Source organism: Crocodylus siamensis, chromosome 5, assembly GCF_052110815.1.
Source record: "Crocodylus siamensis isolate JL-2025a chromosome 5, ASM5211081v1, whole genome shotgun sequence".
NCBI classification, from domain to species: domain Eukaryota; kingdom Metazoa; phylum Chordata; order Crocodylia; family Crocodylidae; genus Crocodylus; species Crocodylus siamensis.
The window spans coordinates 145,995,587-146,018,510 of NC_143399.1; the positions used below are offsets into that span (position 1 = coordinate 145,995,587).

At 40.5% G+C, this 22,924-nt stretch overlaps 1 protein-coding gene across 1 annotated transcript in view; it reads right to left on the bottom strand.

Moving 5' to 3' along the window:
• KCNH8 (potassium voltage-gated channel subfamily H member 8) overlaps window positions 1-22,924 on the bottom strand; it is a 338,731-nt gene that overhangs the window by 201,363 nt on the left and 114,444 nt on the right. Inside the window, exon 3 of the mRNA XM_090049221.1 lies at window positions 1,814-1,945. Within this exon, the coding sequence (XP_089905347.1) occupies window positions 1,814-1,945 (132 nt within the window). The remainder of the gene's footprint in view (window positions 1-1,813; window positions 1,946-22,924) is intronic.

Below are 22,924 nucleotides of genomic sequence, written 5' to 3' on the forward strand. Positions count from 1 at the left end.
CACCTCCTTGGCCTTGCTTGAGATACACCTGTGGATGCACAAGAAGGTCCGGTTAGCCCTCCCAACCGTGACCTTGCATTGTTGGCCCATGTTCATTTTGGAGTCAATAATGACTCCAAAATCTCTTTCTGCCTCCATGCTCTCAAGAAGGGAGTTTCCCATTTTATAAGTGTGCTGCTGGTTACTGCTGCCCAAGTGCAGCACCCTGCACTTGTCAGTATTGAAGCGCATCCTGTTTTTGTTAGCCTACCCCTGTAACCTATCTGAGTCTTGCTGCATTCTTTTCCTCCCTACTAGCGTGCTTACCTCACCCCAAATTTTGGTATCATCAGCACACTTAAACAGGTTGCTTTTCACCCTGTCGTCCAAATCGCTGATAAAGAAATTGAACAGCGTGGGCCCAAGGACCAATCACTTAAACTGGTTTACATGCAACTTCTGTCCCTAGTCTTATTACCACCAAGGAAATGTAACATTTTCTAATTTCTAAACTGCAAGACACTGAACTACTATCACCCTCACAGCTTAAATACAACTTGCCTTTCATTGCACAACACATATAAAGCAAGTACAGTGGATATTAAGCTCAGAAATTTGAACTAGAGAAGATGAGGGAATACAACAGAGAAAGAGGGATCCTAACTGCCATGTCCACATTTCTTAGGATTATGTACAGCTCAAGCATCTATGATGCGAGCTTAAATTTAAAAAACAAAAAACCCCAAAAAACAATAGTAACTCAGCAGGACACCAAACTTAGGAATTCAGCAAATAGGGAGTATACAAAGTTTCTGAAAGATACCACTATTCCTCTCCTGCACCGCTGGGTGCAAGTCTTCTGAAAGGTAAATGCCAGTCGTAGTATTCATATTGTATTCACTTGAACGACAGACAAATAGCCCTAATTCTGTTCCTTATCTATATACAAAGTATGCTATAAAGGCTGGGAAACTGAGGCATGGATAAGTAACTGAGAAATACCACGCAAAAGCACTACATTCTTTCACAGGTTTAAACCATCTTCCTTACCTAGATTTGTTAGAAACATCATGCATGGTGTTTGTGAAAACATCGTCTTAGAATATCAGTCATTCACACATTTGTAAATGTTTTAAATAACTCCACATACAGAACCAAACTGCCATCTTGAATAACTCAGAATTATGGCCTTAATGTTGAATACAAACCAAAAAACCCTGAATATACAAAAATGCTTTAATAAGATAAATGCAAACTTTCAAAGCCAGATTCACCACTATACTGTGATTGCTTTATTTGTGTTGCTGGAGATATAAAAAGTATAAATCTGCCCCTTCATATTTCATAAAAATCCTCGAAAATTCCTCTTTACAGGAGAAAAAGCAAGATACCATTTCTTTCTGCATTAGTTGATGAAGAGTCATAGTAAATTATAAATCTTGAAAAAGGTTTCCCTGAACACTTCACATTAAAAAAAAAATCACTTTAAAATATGAGAATTTTTTTTGGTTCTCAGTTTAATTCTGAATTGCAAAATACTCTGTTCTCTAAAGCGATTACTCAAAGTTTATAGAACTACGAGCAAGAAAACTCACAACTCATTTAAACAACAAAAACTCATTTAAACAAGAAAACTCACAACTTTCTATTGATTCTTCCATGTGGTTTCTCCCTGATTTTGGTTACTGAGATAATCCCTGAAGTACTAGGTGAATGTATTCTTTTGAATTTTAGAAAAAAGAACCTCAAATGAATTCTCTCCATTTTATGCAGAAATACATGCAGGTCTATCACAAATGTTGAAATATAAGTGTTTGCTGGAAACCATACAAACCTTCTTTTTTGTCTTCAACAGCAATCTTCACTTTTGTATCTGTTATATCTTTGAAAGAGGCCAGAAAGAGTACTACATCTCCCTTCTCATTCTTTATGGGAACAATGTCCAATAGGCACCAAAATGAAGACCCTGCAAGGACAGAGAAGGAATTTAATTCAAACAGCTGCCTTTTTGCAGAAAAAATCCCAACTATTAGAGCTGCAACTAATGTAATTTTAACCAAAAAAAAAATCTTATTTAGAAGGTCAGTAGTCAGGAAATCGCAGATGTTCGGCTCATGTAAATCTCTTTGCATCATCAGTCAAAGCACAATAATGCTGCTTTCTCTGGAAGTAAGACATTAATTTAAATACAAAAATTATCTACCAGGATCATTAATAGAGTTTAATAAAGCTGCTTGCTTCTTTCAAAGCATGTTTTCTCTTGAATTCTCAACTGATGCTGGTGCATCCTGTTTTAACAGAATACACACCGTGTTAATTTGACATCTGAAGCTTCCCTGTTTACTAAGAAATACCTTTACCCTCAGACTTCATTGATCTTTGCCCTTAGACTGATCATCAGACTTGGCTCTCATCATCAGCCCTTGGCAGAAGACCTGGAATAACAGTCAACTAACTCAAATATATTTAAACTAATCAGAGTTTAATAGACAGTAAGGTACAGTTACTCAACTCTGAGCTGTTAAATGGAGGCAGGAATAAAACCCATTAAACACTGCATCTTATGCAAGGTGAGAATTCATTATACCCACATCCTAGCTGTAAACTTAATGACAATAAAGATCTTTCCTATGAGATGTAACATCACTTAGTAACTTTTAAAGATATACACTTTAAAATATGTCAGGTCCATCTTTTCCATATAGTGTCAAATAGCTTTTCACCAGTATAGAATTATGCAGTGTAAATATAAAAGCATTTTTTATATCTATATATAATGATACATACATGTGATCCTTGGAAAATGTCTGGCAATTTGGTGGATTTATGTCAAATAATTAGAATAGAAACTAACCAACATCTGTATATTGGTGTGTTTCAAACGCACTGATATACCAAAACTCTGTATCCAAACCCCAAAGCATTTTGGAAAAGTTCAATCTAGTTCCCAACTACTATAAAATTCGAGTAAAGACCTATGTGCATCTTAGGGTTGGTTAACTATTATTGAAACATAGCTATTTTTTATTTATTTATTTCTATTGGTACTGCCTTCATTCAGGACTCCTTACAGCCTCTGTCCCTCCCAGCACCCTACTCATCTGGCATCAGTTTACAGCTCAGAAGCCACTTTTAGTTCTTACAAAGCACAGAAAGCTTTTACTAGAAGAGGCAACAGACTAATGGTAGTTGCTTTTGGTCCTCCAACCACCGTCCCGCTAAATCTCTCTCTTTTGAGCTTTGCAGCTTAAGAAATGGAACTGGATCAGTTTGATCGCAATTCAATTTTCTAATTTAAATGTGAAAGCTACTTGATTGTCCACTGAAAGGTGTCACTGAGCATAAGAGGTGAAGCAGTAGGTTCCCCTTAAAGTTTCATCATAGCTGGAATCCGAAAGTGATGTTTTGAAGGGAAATCACCTGTTTTTTCCCCCAACCCATTCTTAAGAGGCAGGTGGACAACTTTTAGATTAAAGCTAGCTTAACTTCCAGCTGGGATAAGGCTCCCAATTCACTTTCTTAAAACTGCACGGTTTACAAGTGTGGAGACAGGGAAAGTAAGGAGAGCTGGTGGAAAGAAGTCTGGCACAAAAAAGCAGATTAAGTCTATAAAAGGTTTAAGCTTCTTCATTTTGAAATTTTAAAGCAGTGGTTCTTAACCTTATACCCCTTGTCATACTCAAGGCACTCCTCCATAACTTCTGTAAATTGACTAGCACCTCATCTAAAAAACTAATTTATTTATTACAGGGTTTGCATCTTTGCAAAAAGGTGAGGCAATTACCGGTGGGGGACCAGCCAGACAGGGAGGACGCAAGCCACTCAGGGCCCCCCAGCGCCTTGGTTGAGAATCCCTGTTCTAAAGAGAGAGTACAAGCAGGGAAACCTACAGCAGAGACCGCACAAGGGAGAAATGAGGAACAAAACATTTTTGCCATCTTCTTTCCCCATTTTCATCTCACAAAATTTCCTCCACTCAGTTGTTGAAATCAGCTTAACTCCTTTATGAAAACCTTTGGGAAAAAATCCTCCTGCAGCTACCACTTCTCATTCATATAATATAAAGCAACCAAGCTATCAATCTTGATTGGCATATCCAAAGCACAGAAGCATTAGTAAAAAGTTATAGTTTTCTGATTAAAACAGAATTACAAGTCTCTAAAGAATACTGCTAGAACTCACATGAGCTGGCCAAATTCCAGCTCATGAAATTACATTCTGTCTAGCTAAATCCTGTTGCAGTTTCAATTGGCATGGTATTATTCTTTGCTTCTCCTGTTAAACTGTTACTTATGACAGCTGTGCTGTTTAAAAGACTTTTGTAATCCACTCCAGATACAGCTGCTTTTTTCTCACCTTTTCATTGCTGTATACTTTTTATGAAAAAAAGAGTGACAAAAGAAGCCATTAAGGAACTGGCTTATTGGCAGAAAAAGTTACAAGCATCAGTTATACTTCTAAGTCTGGTAATTCATTCTACAAATGGATTCAGTAAGTGTCTGAAATAATGGATTTAATTGCTTTCCCTGTGTCAGTGTGCCACAGAAACTTCCTGTCCTTAAGCAAACATTGCAAATATATAGAAATACTTTAAATATTTCATATTATATAACACTTATTTTTACTAAAACAGCTGCATTATAAAGAATTCAGTTAGGTGAACAAGTGTCACCAACTTGGCTCAGCAAGTTCATGCCAGGTTTGAATATTATTTCTTTTAGTTACATTATTTTCTTAACATTTTGAATAAACACAACAAATAAGAACCACTATGACCATCAAACTAAAACAGACATATATCATATTTTTTACACAAGGAGCTGCCAGTTACCTTGAATGAAGAAGCTGCAGGTACTGTGATTAGTAATGGACTAGACAGGCTTTCAACTAATGTCTGCCAGTTTGAAATCCGTACCTAATTAGTAATTCACTCTTTAGTTAATAGTTTTAGCAAAAAGGGCCTGGAATGAGTGGCTATGGAGAGCAAACTATCTCCCCACCCCCAGGTGATTTTCTCTACATTTGTGTTGAGACAGATCAGCAGGTGGAACCACTTTTTGTGGAAAAGGGCAGGGCTTTCAATGTGTTCAAAGCTTCATGGGAGCAAATATGCTGACCTGGTGCAATCCATTATGCACCATTTGCTCACTGAAAAGCCCTATGACACAATGCCACCGGCAGAAGTAGAAGCTCTTACTTGTCAAATAAATACTCTCTGATAGTACTGTTATTCTTTAGAGAGAGCTCATCTGTGGAAGAGGAATTCCTTTCCTGCTTCAGCTAGTGTATACAAAGGGCATTGGCATTGTCAACAATCCTCTCTCAAAGAGCTATCCTTTGGAGTTTTATTTTATGGCTCTCTTCATTGCCCAGGGCTATCATTCTTCCAGAAAGATTCCTTTCTTTCTTGTACACTAAGAGCTGAAGGTTGAAAATATTTTTTTAAATCCTCGAGGCTGATAATGGCACATTACACGGAGAGGCTGAACAAAGGAAGAAACTCATCATAAAGCAATCCAACTAGCGCAATTTTTCTAGAAGCACAGAGAAGGCTACTTCATTATTTTATCATTCAAAGCTGATTCTACATATCTCCCTGTCACTCTACCAAAATGAGGCATGAACTGCCTTCATCTAGAAGTCTCTGCACAAACTCTGTTATTAACCCTTTTAGGAAAAAAAACACATACAAACCCCTTCTTTTTTTTTTTTAAGAAGTGAAACTTAAATGATACCATACCCTTGAAATGCCAACCTTAAGAGTCAGATATTGTTGTTGTGATAACATGTTGTAACCCAGGGATGGGCAAAATGTGGCCCATGAGCCAGATGTGGCCTGCCAGGCCATTCTATCTGTCCCATGGGTCCCCTAAAAAATTTAGAAAATATTTATCTGCCCCTGGCTGCCTGTCATGCAGCCCTTGATGGCTTGCCAAAACTCAGTAAGCAGCACCCCTACCCAAAGTAATTGCCCACCCCTGATGTAACCCCTCTGAGAGGTGTTTGTGGGCAAGGCTGGATTAAGACAGAAGATAAAAGAGTACAACATCTTTGTGTTCCATACAAAGCACGAAGCAAACAATAACCTGGCTTAAAAAAAATAGGTTGCAAAGCCAAAGGTTAGGAAATGCCAGATTTATTGATGCCTACACAACCCTAATATGGTGTTCTCTGTGTATCCATCCTGCATTCCAAAAACGTGATAGTAGCCCTGTGGCAAAAACAGTATGTGATCAAATTCAAGATAATATGTACAAGACAGAAAATCAGTCTCAAAAGCAAGCATAAATCTGGCACACTTCCTAATGTGCTAATGCTAGGTTTAGCACACTAAGTGGTCTTTTACCATAGCTGTTTTTATACATATGATTTCCTAAGTTGTTTATAAAGGACAAAGAAAACCACAGATTTTATTGTGTGGATCTTCAACAACCATCCAATCACATATTATCATGAGAGCTTACCCCTGAACCCTCATGACTGTAGCATAGACTTCTGCAGCTTGAGGCACAGGACTAAACTACATGACCTAGAATCAGAAGAAACTTAATGGGTCCAGGGCATTTCTGCAGAGGTCCCAGGATGGCTCTTTCTTTTCCCCAGCTTAGTAGGTCTATGCCAGGTGTAGCAGTAGTGGTTAGGAGGGTCATTGGAGGTGGAAATTCAGACCAACTCTGTTACCCACACATCCCACTGCTTCTGTGCTGGTAACATGGGACAGTTATGTGGAAAGTTTTGTGATTTTTGACAAGGTGCCAGAATTTTCCTGAGGAAACATAGGTGTGAGAAAGGAAATAATGTTTTTTAACAGTTTACAGCCAACTCAGCCAGATCTGTGGACGTGCCTGCCGCTACCTTGTCTAAAGCCAGTTTTTCCTTGCTGAATACAAAAGCCCTGTTGCAAACGATAGAGGTGTTAGTATTTCTCACAAAAAATCCCCAGCTTTTATAATAGAAGTATTATGCAAACTGGATAAAGGTGTTGCTACCAGATCTTCCCATTATTTATAAAATAGTTAATAAAGTACTAGTGAATAGCACTCAAGAATGCTTTCAGCGGTTTTATGGACCAATAAAACTTGTGCCTTGCAAATGGCTTTCTTTGCTGCTTTTAAACAACCCATATAGGCTGATTTCAAAAACCCTTTCTCACAGAGCCAAATAATGAAGCAGCATCTCATGTTGCATTTAAAAAATAAATCTCACACATGAATCCAAAACAATGCTTTTAATCAAATACTTGTCCAAGTGTGGAAAAAGTAAACAACAAAGACTGTAAAGGTTATGGAATGCCACATTTATCTTAGCTGTGAAATATGCTGTAACAGTTGAGATGGACAAAGCTCTAAAGCAGAGGTGTCAAACTTATGCTCCCCCCCCCCCCAGCTGGATCTGGTCCATGTAGCTGTGTTGTCTGGCCCCTCAAGCTCCCAGAGGGGCCAGGAATTTGGGGAGTGGAAGTAAGGTCGACCCCCACATTCCCAAGCACAGAGCCCCCTTGGCAATATATGTTGGTGCCAGAGGTGACTGACAGCTGCATTAACCTCTGCACCACCACTTGCCCTACCACCTTTGGACACATCCACGCATGCAAGCACACGCCCTTGCAGCAGCTCAAATAGAGATTGTGCCACTTGGGGCAAAATAACCCTGCCTGGCTCCTCCCAGATCTGCATCCAGGGGGAACTAGAGGCTGGCCCAGCAGTATAAAAACCTGCCCTGGCAAGTAGCTCAGGGCTACTCGCTCTCAGGAGCTTTTGGGAGTCAGCCAATTGGTACCTGGGGACATTATCCCTTGTACCAGCTGAACTACTGAAGCAGCCATGCACCCTCTATCTGCTGTAGCAATCTGGCAGTGGGGGCTGCTGCCTGGTTGTGACCTGCTCCACACCTGTGACAGCATGTGGCCCCAAGGCTTCATGCCTGCCAGACCCAGATGGGGTCTGCACAGCCATTAGAGGCATCTACACTGCTGGGCCAGCTGCCAGTGGGCTGTGGCTGCACAGTTGGCTTTTGTGCAGCACTATTGCTATGTGTGCCACTGCCCAGCCACCTGGGCAGCTATCACCCAGAGGATATTCTCAGTGTGGTGGCCTAGCTTGAACTGTCAATGCATGTCCTCCTGACCCCAAGTGGCCAGGAGGTCAGCCACCTCCAGCTGGGTCCTAGGTGCCAGCTCTGAGCAGGCTCCTCTTCCTGGGTCCTGCACTTGGCTCACTAGCAGCAATTCTGGTGTTCTCTATTTAAAAACTGCAAAACCCCTGATAAAAAAATCCTAAAGCCACTCTTTAAGATACCCCAAAATCCATGTTTTTCCACAACTAAAACAAAAGACCACTAGACATATATATACACAAACACATACAGAGAGAGAGAGAAAGACAGAGAGAGAGATCAAATCATTTGAGTAATGTTTTATTGATATATTTACAATTTTAAAGCAATTTGGAAGCCTACCAGTGCCTCTATCATTGTAATAAAATACATTCTAAACATCTGTACAGTTTGGCATTGACTCTTGGCTTCTTTGTCATAGAAAAATCAGAGCTGTCCCTACCCACTTCACTCACCACGATGTGCAGCACTGAGCAGCAGTGATATACCAGTGCCCTGCCCCTGCCCTTGCCCCTCTCTCTCAACCCAAAGCCTGCCCCCAACCCCAGCCCCCTCACTCCTGACCCACAAGGCCAGGTATGTGGGTGAGGGGTTTGTGGGGGTGGCTTGGGGGGTGGGGTTTGTGGGTGGATTGTGGGAAGATTGTGGGTGTGAGGGTGTGTATGAGTGGGTCACACAGGGCACAGCCCCCCACACACAGTTAATGGACTGTCCCCCCACAGGGCCACAGCCCCTCAATAGAAGCCAAAGTACCTAAACAGGGGCCACATGCCCCCCTGCAGGAGCTACTGTCTGGCAGCTTGGGGCCACTCGGGCTGAGTGGTGCCAGACTCCAGGTAACAGCTGGAGTGGCCCCAAGCTGCCAGACAGTGCATGGTGCCACAGGGCACCCTGTCAAGCTGGGCTGCACCCGCATGATGTGGCAGTGGCAGCACAGGTGCCAGGTGACCCGGGCCAATCCCTACTACCCCCCAGTGCCCTGTGTGGGAGGGGAGGGAAGCAGCCTCTGCCATGAGGCCCCAGCAGCCCCGACAGCCACTGTTACAATTGGTGAGTGCATGCTTAGCCAACGTGCTTCAGCACCAGAGCAAGGGCCAGCCATAAAGACACTCTGGCTGGCTACCAGAGTGCTACCCTGCTTCTTTCACAGAGGTTTTATTTTGGTATCTGGATATCCAGGTGCGAAATTTTGCCCCCACACAGCAAATATGCAGTGTGGGGAATGTTTTTTTGTTCCTGCATGTGCGTCTTATAGCATCTCAAAGGGGTTTGAGACACTGCAAGAGGCATGTGCTCATTTGTCTGGAAGCACCCTTTCTGGTTTTGCAACCTTAATTTTCTTTTAATGTAGTTTTCTGTATGCACAAATACAATATGTTGTTAGTCCAGTTTATGTGGTATTTTTCTATGTGGTAAATGATTTATGAACTCTAAAATTTAAAGAGCAGTATACATGTACATCAACAGTCTTATTTTGTTTATTCAGATTTCCATTTTCTGCCTTCACAAAGTTAAAGCTGTGTTGCAATTATAAACCTCCCAGGTTTAAAATCCTTCAATTACACTTGAAAGTTCACCAAGCAAAAGCAGAGAAGCTAAGCAGCCCCTGTCACAGCCATGTGACTTTCTTCATTATCCTTATGTGCATGACTTACTTTTACTCTGCTCTAATTTCCTCTTCCTGTCTTCAACCAGATTAAAGACAACTCCATTTAAAGAGATAGTAACATCTCTGATGTCATAAATCTACCAGGTTATAGCTCCAACAGCTAGCAAAATACCCATCAGGTTTATTCATTTAGGGATTGATGCAAAACCCACTGAAGTCAAAGGAAAAAATACTATTGAACTAAATAAACTTCATATCATATTGCAAACATCAGTCATCTGTAATTTCCCCAATTATTTTCTAAGGGCATTAAATTGTGCTGATAATTACATTAATGGTGCCAAGTTAACACACTGGGCCCAGCTAGAACATCAGGAGGCTTATTCAGTGTCAAAACTGTATTTTAATGTCACAAAGACTTGATAATTTTTTTGTCTAGCTATAATACTTAGTGACTGGTGTCACTCTAATGATATAATTATTTTTCTAGTGTGCTGTACTTTAATAAACAAATAAAACAGAGTGATTCCATCCATGAAGAAAGCACCAGGAAATGCGGGACCCCTGCAAGATCCTCTTGGCAATCTGGTGGTTGCGCCAGAGGAGAAAGCAGACCTCTTTAACCAATTCTTCACCTCTGTTTTCTTGCGCAGGGACCGGGACTTCCCCACCGTGATGCAAGACGGACTCAGGGGGAATGCCTCCAGACCTCAGGTTGGGGAGGACCAGGTTAGAGAGCTTCTGGAGGGGCTGGATGTGTTCAACTCAGCAGGTCCAGATGCTCTCCACCCCAGGGTGTTGAGGGAGCTAGCAGGGGTTATTGTAGGGCCCTTGGCACGGCTTTACGAGCACTCGTGGTGCTCTGCCCAGGTGCCGGATGATTGGAAGGTAGCCAATGTGGTCCCCATCTTTAAAAAAGGGAGGAGGGAGGACCCGGGCAACCATAGGCCCATCAGTCTTACCTCAATCCTAGGGAAACTCTTTGAGAAGATCATCATGGAGCACATCTGCGATGGGCCGGCCTCAGAAATGATGCTCAAGGGCAACCAGCACGGTTTCATTAGGGGCAGGTCATGTCAGACCAACCTAATTGCCTTTTATGATCAGGTCACAAAAGCCTTGGATGCAGGTGTTGCTGTGGATGTAGTCTTTCTGGACTTCAGCAAGCCTTTGACACTGTCTCCCACCCCATCCGCATTAAAAAATTGGGCGACTGTGGCATTGATGCCTACACAGTCAGATGGACTGCAGATTGGCTGAAGGGTCACACTCAGAGGGTGGTAGTGGATGGGTCATATTCGACCTGGGGAGAAGTGGACAGCAGAGTCCCCCAGGGCTTGGTCCTTGGGCCCGCACCGTTCAATTTCTTTATCAGCGATTTGGACGACGGGGTGAAAAGCACTGTTTAAATTCACTGATGACACCAAAATTTGGGGTGAGGTGAGCATGCTAGTAGGGAGGGAAAGACTACAGCAAGACTTGGATAGGTTACAGGGGTGGGCTAGCAAAAACAGGATGCATTTCAACACTGACAAGTACAGGGTGCTGCACTTGGGCAGTAGTAACCAGCAGCACACTTACAGAATGAGAAACTCCCTTCTTGAGAGCATGGAGGCAGAAAGGGATCTTGGAGTCATTATTGACTCCAAGATGAACATGGGCTGGCAATGCAAGGTCACGGTTGGCAGGGCTAACCGCACCTTGTCGTGCATCCACAGGTACATCTCTAGCAGGGTGAAGGAGGTGATCCTCCTCCTCTATGCAACACTGGTCAGCCCACAGCTGGAGTACTGTGTCCAGTTCTGTGCGCCCCACTTCAGGAGGGATGTGGACAACATTGAGAGGGTCCAGAGGAGGGCCACCCGCATGATCCAGGGACAACAGGGCAGACCCTACAATGAGAGCCTGCGGGACCTGAACCTGTTCAGCCTTCACAAGAGAAGGCTGAGGGGGGACCTGGTGACAGTCTATAAACTTACTAGGGGAGAACCAGAAGGGCTTAGGAGAGACCTTGTTTCCCCTAGCGCCCCCTGGCATAACAAGGAATAACAGCCACAAATTGTTGGAGAGTAGGTTTAAATTAGACATCCATAAGAACTACTTCACAGTTAGGGCAGCTAGGATCTGGAACCAACTTCCAAGGGAAGTGGTGCTGGCTCCTACCCTGGGGGTCTTGAAGAGGAGGCTTGATGCCTGCCTAGCTGGGATCATTTGAGCTAAGTTTTTTCTCCTGCCCTGGCAAGGGGTCGGACTTGAAGATCTACTTCTATGATTCTATGATCTTTTCTCTTAGTTAACTATCTTGTATGAAAAATCTAGTTAAAATGTGGAGTAAAGCTAGTTAAAATGTGCAGGAATGGGCTCCACAATTTAATAAGGACATGGAGAAGTTAGAGGTGGGAGACAACAAGCCATATAAGGAGACGCTGAAGAAAATAGGTACATTCAGCTTACAAAGAAGGCACTCAAGAGTGGATATGACAGCAGTCTTCAAATATCTTTAGGACTGACATAAAGAAAAGGGAGAACACTTTTTCTCTCTTGATGCACTGAGCAGGACACAGACCATTGACTTGAAGTTGCAGCAAAGTATATAAGGAAAAAAAAATTCACCATTAGAACAGTAAGGTAGTGAAATAGACTGACTAGGGAAGTTGTGGAATCTGCATCATTGAAGTGTTCATAAAGCGTCTAGATAAGCATTGGTCAGGGATGATCTTTGAGTAGCTATCTATGCAAGTAGTATTTCCCATGCTATTGCGTTTTGCTGGTTGTTGTCAAGAAGCTGGTCTATCCTATATTCAGCTAAAAGTTTCAGAATGAGCTTAACTAAATATTCAAATAAGTTGACTGTTCTTTCAAGCATCTTTCTTCAAAGCCTGCTTTTGAAAGTGAATTAAAACAGATTCAGTGATAGTTGGTTTAACTTAAAATAATAGTGAATACAAACTAGTTCAAATCTTTCCCACAGATTAGTGTTTCCGTTTATCTTTTTAATATTTTGACTCAAGGCATAGATTATCCTTCATGCATGACAATCTGGTGATTTTAACTCATCCCATTTCTCTCAGATGACAGCCAAGATGAATGGTCTTACAGAGTTTGAAAACTTTTGTATATATTGTAGTCTCACTCCTATTAAAATTGGAGTAAAACTAGCAATGTTGAAACATCAGGCACCTTATTTAAATATTTTGTTATTTAACGTTATTTAAAGTTACCTTTTGTTATTTAGGTCTTAGTGGGTTGATTAGTGGCCCTCTCTGGTGTTGAAAAGCTTTATGTCAGGAATATAACTTGATAGATTGCTTACGGTTAGCTTGATTTTTAATGACATTTTCATTAGTTTGAAAGAGGAACAGTTTTTATATGTTTATGTATATTAATTTTTATTGAGTTATTTTTCTATTGATATTCATCAAGAGTTATAATCAAATTTAAAATTTGTCAGCAGGAACACATTATCAGGCTTTTCATTTGCATATGATATTGTGCCATTTGACACTTTTGTGGAAGGAAGGTCTTAAAGATAGATTCTGATAAAGAGCCATTTTCATTGAAAATGTGATTTGGTCTTGATATCATCACCCTTTCTGAAAAGTTATGTTTATAGCACAGTAGGATATATAGCCTTATGTAATTCCTCAGCATGTGCTGTAAAAGAGGATTAATCCTCCTAGTTCTCCATGTGAATCTACATGAGCACATGCTGCACACAGATTTTCAGCCTTCTCATTGAAGAGAATTATAGTAACCCCCATCAGCAACTAACCCCCATCAGCAACTAGATTTTAACCTTTTCATTACTTAAATTCCTATAAAAGTACACAAGGTTGCTCACTAGTCTGGTCCAAATCTCCTACCTGTACTAACTGGAAAGGTTAGGTAGGATGTGTTAATTCCTGAGAGGTATAAAAAGGAAGACTTCTCATAGTATCAGGCAAAAGGCTGTAAAGCACTATTAGATGTGCTCTGTGGCTGCCAAAACCATCCAGCCTACGCCTACACCCCTTATTGACATAATGTTTGACCTAGGATTCTCAGGGTAGCCCTGGTGAAAATCTTCAATTTGGTTGACCTTGAGGGAAGGCACTTTGTGCCTGAAAGCTTGTCTAAGATCTCTCCAAACTTTATAGTTGGTGCAATAAAAAATATCAACATAAAACCTTACTTCTCTCATATTTCCTGGACCACCATGGCTACAACAACATTCTGATCCTTCAATCAGATTAGGCCCATGCCAAATATCTGCTCTAACGTAGAATATGTTGGAGCAGACTCAACCCACGCTACACAAGCTTTAGTTAAAGTGCCCCCACCATCATTTTTAAAGTGTGGGATGCTGAATACATGAGATACTACAAGTTCTTTAATTAGAGTGGCTCCCAAGAGCCACTCTAATTAAAGTGCCCCTGCCCATCCTGGAGAACATATAAAGATGACCATAGATGGCACGTGATTATTCATGGAAATCTCTTAACTGTTTTTCCAGTGTGAGTTTGTAAGAACTGAACACAAATGGGGAGAGCAGATTTTTCAGATCAAGTTTCTGTGATGGCACATCTCCACTCAGAATTAAATAAGTCTGTCTGGATTATTATGAGCCCTGCTGAGTCTGATTGTACCAGAACACATATTGGGGCTCACACTGCCTTTAAAAGGTTACAGAAAGACCAGAATGGACTGTGACTACATGAACTTGGCATTTTTTTCCAGAAAGGACAATCATTGAAGTACCAGTTTTGAGAAATTTTACAAATCCAAATTTTGCAAATTAAACCAATCACTGGATTTCATGCACATTTCTTGGAGCCAAACAATCTATGATTGTACATACCTTTTGGATGTCCATAATCACACCACATGATTAGGAACCTACTTAACTCATGGTGAAAGAAAGCAATTTTTGTGGCTTGGTCACAACCCAAAGAACTGATTGTGCAGTCATTTCATGGCAGCCCTGCCCCTTGGCACTGATTGGTGGAGAGGCATTTTTTGTGGGGGTAGCTGCCATCTTGGGCGCTGCCCTTCATGCCACCCCACCATCTGGCACCTTTTCTTCCTGAATTTTCATTACTTTTTTTGGGCTGATTTCCTGGGAAATTGCAGCCAATGCCTTTTTTTTTTTTTTTTTTTTTTTTTTTTTTTTTTTTACAGAGATCACCATTTTTTCAGTTTCTGCAAAAATCATGAAACCATGATTTAAGTAGGTCCCTACAGGTAATTATGGATAGTTAAACACATTTTTCCAACAGGATATAGCCCTAATAAACTAAAATGGAGTAGAACATACTTGAAAACACTGTCTAAAAATTCTGTAAAACAGTTTGGGCATTTGAGAGACTGAAACTCACCAGTAAAGGCTCAAAATTACCATACTGAACACAGAATGAATTTTTCCATATCAACCTTGAAAATGCAAACCAAATACAAAGCAATATACCTATACCAGGCTCAGTGAATATTTTTGTGGAATGCATTCTTTCAAGCTGCTCATTGATCAAAAGCAAAGATGTTCATTTTTAACAGCAATTTTATTTAAAGCCTGGTAATTAAGATAACAATATAGGGAGCCTTCTTTATTTTTGACAAATAAAATTAGAGACCCAGCTGGGGACATTGATGAGTGGGTGAAAATCTTTGTAAAATCTGCCAAACTGAAAATCTTTGTAAAATTTTCCTGAAGGTTTTCCTAATGAGTATTGTTCAGTTTGTCCAAACAGAAGCTTGGAGACCACAAGAACAGTTGCTCAGTCCATGTGGGCAGCACAGATGTTGGCATTATTTTTGTTTAATACATCAGTTTGGTTTTGGAATTTTACTAGGAATTGCTGAAAAAGATCTGTTAGATTTGATTCATTTACAAACATAACATGAAGATTGAATAAGTGTGTGCACCATGATTACTGCCCAGATCAGGATGATTTACTTTGGCATGGTCATAGGGTACACACTACAGGGGTGGCTCCCCAAGGATCTTTCTCAGCCAAGTGGGTTCTGTACAGCCCTCTATCCTCTTGGGTAACACTGGCAGCATACTCCCCTGGGCAGCACTAGTGGCTCATTGTCCCCCTGCCTCCTCAGGCAGGGCTGATGGCATGTGACCTCCCTTTTCCCACCATGTAGGCTGCTCCCCCTCTCCCAAGGCCTCCCCCACCATGGAGCAGCAGGAGAGGCAGCTGCAAGTGCCTACAGGCCTCATGTTAACTTCTGCAAGTTGGACTGTCCCTGACTAGATTATGGCCACAAAGGTGCATTTTGATCATTACATCAGTATTGGCTAAGATCTGTTGTGAACAATGTGCTGTCAGTTATTTGGTAACATTTTTCAAACCAATAATTATCAGTAACTTAAATTATATTTGTTGTGTTTTCTATTAAATGAGCAGGTCATGCAACAAAAGCCAAGAAATATCACCTTGAGGAAATGCAGCAAGTGGTCTAGATTCAACTGCAGCATTTCATGGTGGTGCTCAATCATGACTTCTGGAGGAATGGCAACTGGAGTAGAGAAAGCAGGGTACTATAAATAGATTCAATAAAATCAGGAGTTGGCTTGCTTTGGATGTATAGAGTGGTGCAAGTTTTATATCCATGCAATTATGGGAAACACCAAAATTGACAAATGCAAATTACTTGTTTGGTATCGGGAATCATAGGTTGATAAAGATTAATCAAGCTTATATGTGTTGATGGTGTCTGATGGGGGGTGGGTAGATGCAGGTTAATAAATAAAGGGTTGTAATTGTTTAATTAGATAGCAGTGCATGTCAAATCCAAATACTTGTAATGGAACTGGTACTGAAGTGTCCTGAAACAGTCTTGGGTTTGTTTTTCTGTGCACAAATAGCAGCAAAATGGCCAAACCCACCATGATATAGATAGAAGACATTTTGACAGCAAGGATATTCCTCCTAATTTTGAAGTAATTTCAAGTTACATTGACTTCCATCAGTCGAGGAAAGGATTAACTCACTGCTGAAATGTCATGAAGTAAGGATGAGTCTGCTGAGACAATATCTTCCCCTCTTGCTGTCATTCAGATGATTATCAATTGCATAAACAAGTCAATAAAAGAATTCAATTATTGCTGCTTCCACATGAACCAGGCTATGCTTGATGTCATCATTCAACTACTGACAGAATACTGAGTATCAAAAATGCTTGATATGTGCTAAAACTGGCTAGCGATCTTATTCCAGAGATGAGATTGGAAAAAAACAGATTGAGAAAGTGAAAAAAAATTGTCAAAGACTGGATTGATGTAGTAGCAGCGACCCCCAGTTGACTTTCTATTGATGTAGGCTGATTATAAGCTCTGGTTTGGTTGGTGGCTTGTTCATAGGTAGAGCAAGAAAGGTAAATGAAAACTGTGAGGTGTTTGTTTGGTGTCATCAAATTTATCCAGCAGCAGGAATGTGAGACCCTAATTTGATTCTATTGGAAGTCATGAGTTTGACACTTGCACCTGGATAGCAGCATTCTGCACCGATAGCTGAGTGACTTGCTTCTGGATTCTTTGTATTATGTTCAGCATGTCATCCAGCAGTTTGTAAACATTTTACATTTCTCAAAGCAGGAATGAGCCATGGGTGTGGCTGAGTTGCTCAAGAACACTGATAAACTTATAATCATTGCATCAAACTATCAGGAATAAAAAATTATTTAGGAACATACCATGTAACAGGCAAAAAAGAAAAGATGCACAAAAAACAGAAAAGTCATTAAACAGTAATGAGAGCTGATAAAAAATAAGATAACATGCATAGTTTTTAGCAACTGATCACCCCAAACCTATCTGTAAGTTGTGTGTGTGTGTGTATATATGTATACATATCAGTAAGCTGTAAACACTGATATAAACAAGAAAAGGCCTCTTACTCTATATAATAATGCATTCAGCCATAGGCAGATTCACATATTGTTTTGGTTATTCACTATTATAGTGCATAAAAAATCCATTCACTGGATTATGTCAGTATTAAATAATGTTGCTGTGTAATGTAGTTAGCAGCTTGATTCTGATAATATTAGAACATGGTGTCAACACCATCAATTAGTCACAAACAGATTTGTTTAAATCTCATTAAGTTGTAGCAAAGAAAACATGAATATTTCAAAACATGTTGCTCATAGACCATTTTCTTACCATTTGTATTATTTAAATTGATATTTGCCCCCTTGATTTCTCATTCTTATAAAGTACTACCTCACCACTTCATTCAGGGCCTTTAATGTGAATGGAACTGTTCTGAAAGTCTGTCCTTTACTGGGGCCTTTAGGTGTTAGGTTAATAAAACAGCCAGTGCCCATGAGCAACTTGGGTCAACTGTTTGGCAAAATGGAGCTGAGGATAAAGTATCTGTTATTGGTGACTTAACAGAGCTGAGGATAAAGTATCATATTGGTGATCTGTTATTGGCTAACAGCATGCAACAGGGTATGGCAGGATTCCTCTGTCATCAGAAAATTCCTTCTTACCCACCTGCACAATATATATATATTTGTAAAAGAGAGAATTTTTTTTTCAAGTAAAAGTTAGCCAATGAGCTGAGATGTTGAACAAATCAATGGGAAACAAATACATATGGGGAACAAATCAATGGGAAAGGTGATTAGGGCAGCTTTATAAATTTAAGGAAATGAACTACCATTCCCATGAGACCCTTCTTAGACATACCTGATTCCAAATAATGAAGTATTTCAGCCAAACAAAGAAAAGACTTAGATTATTCAGGATTTTTCTTTATGAAAAACTGAAATTTTCTGGAATTAAAAAAAAATTTCTATCAGAAACAGTTAACAAAAATTTTGATTAGTCTTAGCAGGAAACTATCCAGATACTATTCCTGGAGCCTTGGCCATCCTGGCGCCATTTATTTCACTGCATTTGCAACAGGTAATACACTATAGGACTTAAACTAGTGTTAGCTAATATGGTCATTGCTGATTATCATCACAGAAGGTAAATCTGACTTAAACTTCCCAAAGAGTTGTCCAATTCAGCCAATTTTATTTTAAGTAGCAACCAGTATTTTTATAGGAGGCTTGTTTCAGAGTTGCTAGGTTTCACTTTTGTTAGTTTTAAATTTGACACTCATTTTACACACTTTAAATAACTTTACACCCTTAGAAGTCCCATCCCTTCCCAACGCAGTATGCAACTGCTAAAATGTATTCTCCTTCACTGACAGAATGGCCCATCAGCACACTGTGCTCCATTACACTGATTCTTGAAACTAAGGATCTCAGAACAAAAGAAAAATATTAGGGGTGTGTCATTATATTTTGTCATTGGGATATTACAAATTCTGAAAAGGAAAAAGAAATATTCCTACTTCACAAGGCTGAAAACTAATTGGAGACCTAGGGGGTTATTTTGATGGGGATCATAAGTAATCAGTTTATAACTTCTCTATCAATTGGAGCGGGGGGCAGGGAGGAGACACATTTGACTGGTTCAATGATTATAGGGCTTATTGTAGCATCTTAGTCCATTACAAAGATAGGAAAAAAGTCCAATCTGCTGTTGATAGTGATCTAATTCTGGGGCTTTTGAAGACCTGATTTAACTTGATGTACTTGAAGCAGATCAATGTCTATAAGATTTTGGCAGACAGAAAAGAGGGGATTGTCTAAATGTAATTCTTCAGCACAGTAGTCATCTGATTGCAGATTATTTAGGAATGAGATCCAGTGAACAAGGTTCTCTTCTCAGCTGTACTGATGTAAATCCCTTAAATTCAATCGATTTACTCTGCAATGATATTAAAAAAACTGAGATGAGAATTTGTACACGCATTTTCAGCAAAGTATATTTCTGCTTGGAGAAAATTTAGTGAAAATCACCTGCCAAAGTTTGCTACAGGAGAAAACAACTTAAAAGAATGTGCCAATTTTTTCATACTTTATAGACGTATAATGAGTTGGAGGGTGCAAATATCCAAAGTATTTAGTTAAGACAAGGAGGATTGGAGGAAAGCAATTCTTACTGTAATTTCAGTCAGTTATACCATGATTAATCAGTTGCTGCTTGTGTCAGAAACTCTTAAGAACACCTATTATGGTCCAATAAAGAAAATAGCTAAGACAAAGATGTATCACCTCTTATTTCATGTTTTCCATGTACAGATGATACACTTCATAGACTCTCTATTTAATGAATGCTTCCATGCTGTGAGTCTATAGCAATATTTCTTTTAGAATTTTAACTGAACTTGTTCTGTAGATTAGACGGCATCCTTTAATTGGAATGGTCACACTTGTAATTTCCTTTGCTGTCAGTTACATTCCTGAGCTGAAGTACCACTGGAACTCTAGGGTGACAGGAATATAATTATGAAGGGGGAAAAAAATCAAAACCACTAAAATTTAGACCAGCACTAGAGAAAGGTTTAAACCACAAATTTGAATCTGAACTCCCTTAATTTTGCAGGTATCCAAAATCCAGACCTAACTAAAATTTAAATGTCATGGCAATAGTTTCTCTTCACAGTTGGCTAAACTGGTACCTTACAAAAAGACATGGACAACATTTGTAGAAATTCAAAAGCAGCTTAATTCCTAATTGTGGAGCTTGGGATTTTACCATCCCAGGTTGATATAAGGTGCTAACTACCAAATTGTTACAAACCATTAGGTTCTATGTTTTATATGAAATAGATGGGATGCAAACCAAGAAAACGTTCTCACATTTTTACAAACACAGCATTCTTATTGTCACTGTTTATCATAGTTTTGTACTCATTATTAAGGTTTAAAATGTTGTGAGGACATTGCACATATGTACTGTGAACTAAGAACAGTGCCAGAAACTGCTCTTTATATAGCAAGGAAAGCTCATCATTTACAGAAGCCAAGATTTCTGTCAATATTTAGTTTGAATATTACAGAATAATTGACATTACTTTGTTGCTGGTATTTCTCAAGACTTTCTGTTTCTTCTAAAAACCATAACAACTGATTAAATACCCAGAGTACATAATGCTATTCCCTTAGATAGATAAGCATTGCCACATTAATGATTACATATAGTGTTTCTACAGAGTTTTCCACAGTTACAGAAAAAGCATTCATTTTGGGGGGGTGGGGGGGGTGTTGAGGGTGGGGAGGGAGAGGGAGAGACTGATTTTCTCTAATTTTTTTTTTCTAATATCCTTGTAATTTGCCAGATACTAGGGTTAAGGAGCGACATGGCTTCCTTTCTTTACACTGACCTATGGCAAACTAGTCCTCATGTATAGAAAGTCAGTCAGATTCAGACCTGGTATTAGCAGTAGGGCTGTGCAAGGCTTTGGACAGTTTCGGATCCGGAGAAGCTTTGGACGCTTCAGCATCCTAAGCAGCGTGTCTGGATCGAAGCCCTTGCTCCGTTAGGCTATCTGAAGTGGTTTGGAGCTTTCGAAGCACTTTGGAAAAGCTTCAGAGCTGCTTTGGAGATCTGGCCATAAGGTATAATGGGGAAACAGTGAAATATCTATAATTTTGTTGTTTTTAGTCTGATTTGGATTAAACTTGCAGGGTTGTAGCCTCTGCTGAGAGCATGAATCCTGCCATGTTTCACAAAGATTGGTGAAGGGGTTCAGGAGGAACTGCACCTCACATTCTTGAAAGCAAAACTGATGTCATGTGTACTTGTTACAGCACAGTGGGGTCAAAACTGCAGGGGTGGTGGCCCCTGCTTAGGTCACAAAGCATACCAAGTTTCAAGAAGATCAGTGCAGGGATTTGGGGGAAACTGCACCTCAAGCTGTGGACAAGCAAAACTCGTGACATGGGTGACACTGTGTGTTAAGGCACAGCAGGGTGAAGGCTGCAGAGATGATAGCCCCTGCTGTAGCCACAAAGCCTGCCAGCTGTCAAGGAGATAGGTGAAGGGGGTCTGGGGCCCTGCACCCCTAGCTGACAGGCAAAACATGTGACATGGGTGCTTGTGCAACTGTACCTGTCTTGGGGTGGGTAGGCTGGGAGGGAGGGGATCTACTGCAGGCCTGGCTGCTAAGCTACTGTGTTACCAGTTACCAACCAATCCTGATTCACTCAGGGACCAGCTCAATACACAGTAGCTAGCTAACCTAGCCAGTTATTTACCATCAATTAACACTTACAAAAGCAGAAACTAAGGAGAGGAAATAATCAATACAGAAAATCAACTGCCCCAAGACAGAGACAGTCAGTTGCACAAGCACCCATGTCACAAGGTTTGTCTGTCAGCAGCTAGAGGTGCAGGGCCCTAGAACCCCCCTGCACCGATCTCCTCAACAGGTGACAGGCTTCATGGCCACAGCAGGGGCTACCATACCTGCAGCTTTCACCCTGCTGGACTTTAACACCCACAGTGTCACCCATGTCACAAGTTTTGCTTGTCTGCAGCTTGAGCTGCAGTTCCCCCCAAACCCCTGCACTGATCTTCTTGAAAATTGCATGCTTTGTGGCCTGAGCAGGGGCCACCATCCCTGCAGTTTTGACCCCCACCCCCCATGTTGTAACACAGACATGACATGAGTTTTGCTTTCAAGAATTTGTGGTATAGTTTCCCCCAAACCCCTGCACTGATCTTCTTGAAACTTGGCAGACTTCATGCTCTCAGAACAGGCTACCACTCCTGCCAGTTTCATCCAGATCAGACAAAAAACAACAAAGTTATAGATATTTCATTGATTCCCCATTATACCTTATGGCCGGATCTCCGAGGCAGCTCCAAAGCTTCAGAGCTGCTTTGGCCAGATCAAAGCAGAAGCCCGGTCCGGAGCTCCGGATCAGATTTCTGGCATCCAAAGTGGCCAGATCTGAAGCCAGATCAGATCCCTGCTGACTCGCTCAGGCCTAATGAGCAGTTTCCCAAGATCATGTAATCACTGGAGCTGCATCAGCTCATGCCAGGTTTATTTCACCCTGCTTTGATAGTGTGTACCAAAGATTCATACTTACAGAATTGGGAACCATGTGTAAGTCTCTGAATTTAGAACATAATTTAGAACACAATTCAGGTTTAGAATTTAGTATTTGATTTTCATATTGTTTGCTTCCCATATTCAAGGATCTTATCAGTTTAAAGCCTGATACTGAGTGTAATAACCACAGAGTTCAGACAAATTATGTTAGACATCTTTATAAACTCCAAGTTCCTTTTTCTGTCTGGTTAATGCCCTTTATTTTGAAGAACATAAGATATGTCATCCATTAGCTAAAATAATAGTATTTTCTCTAAAGGACTTATAA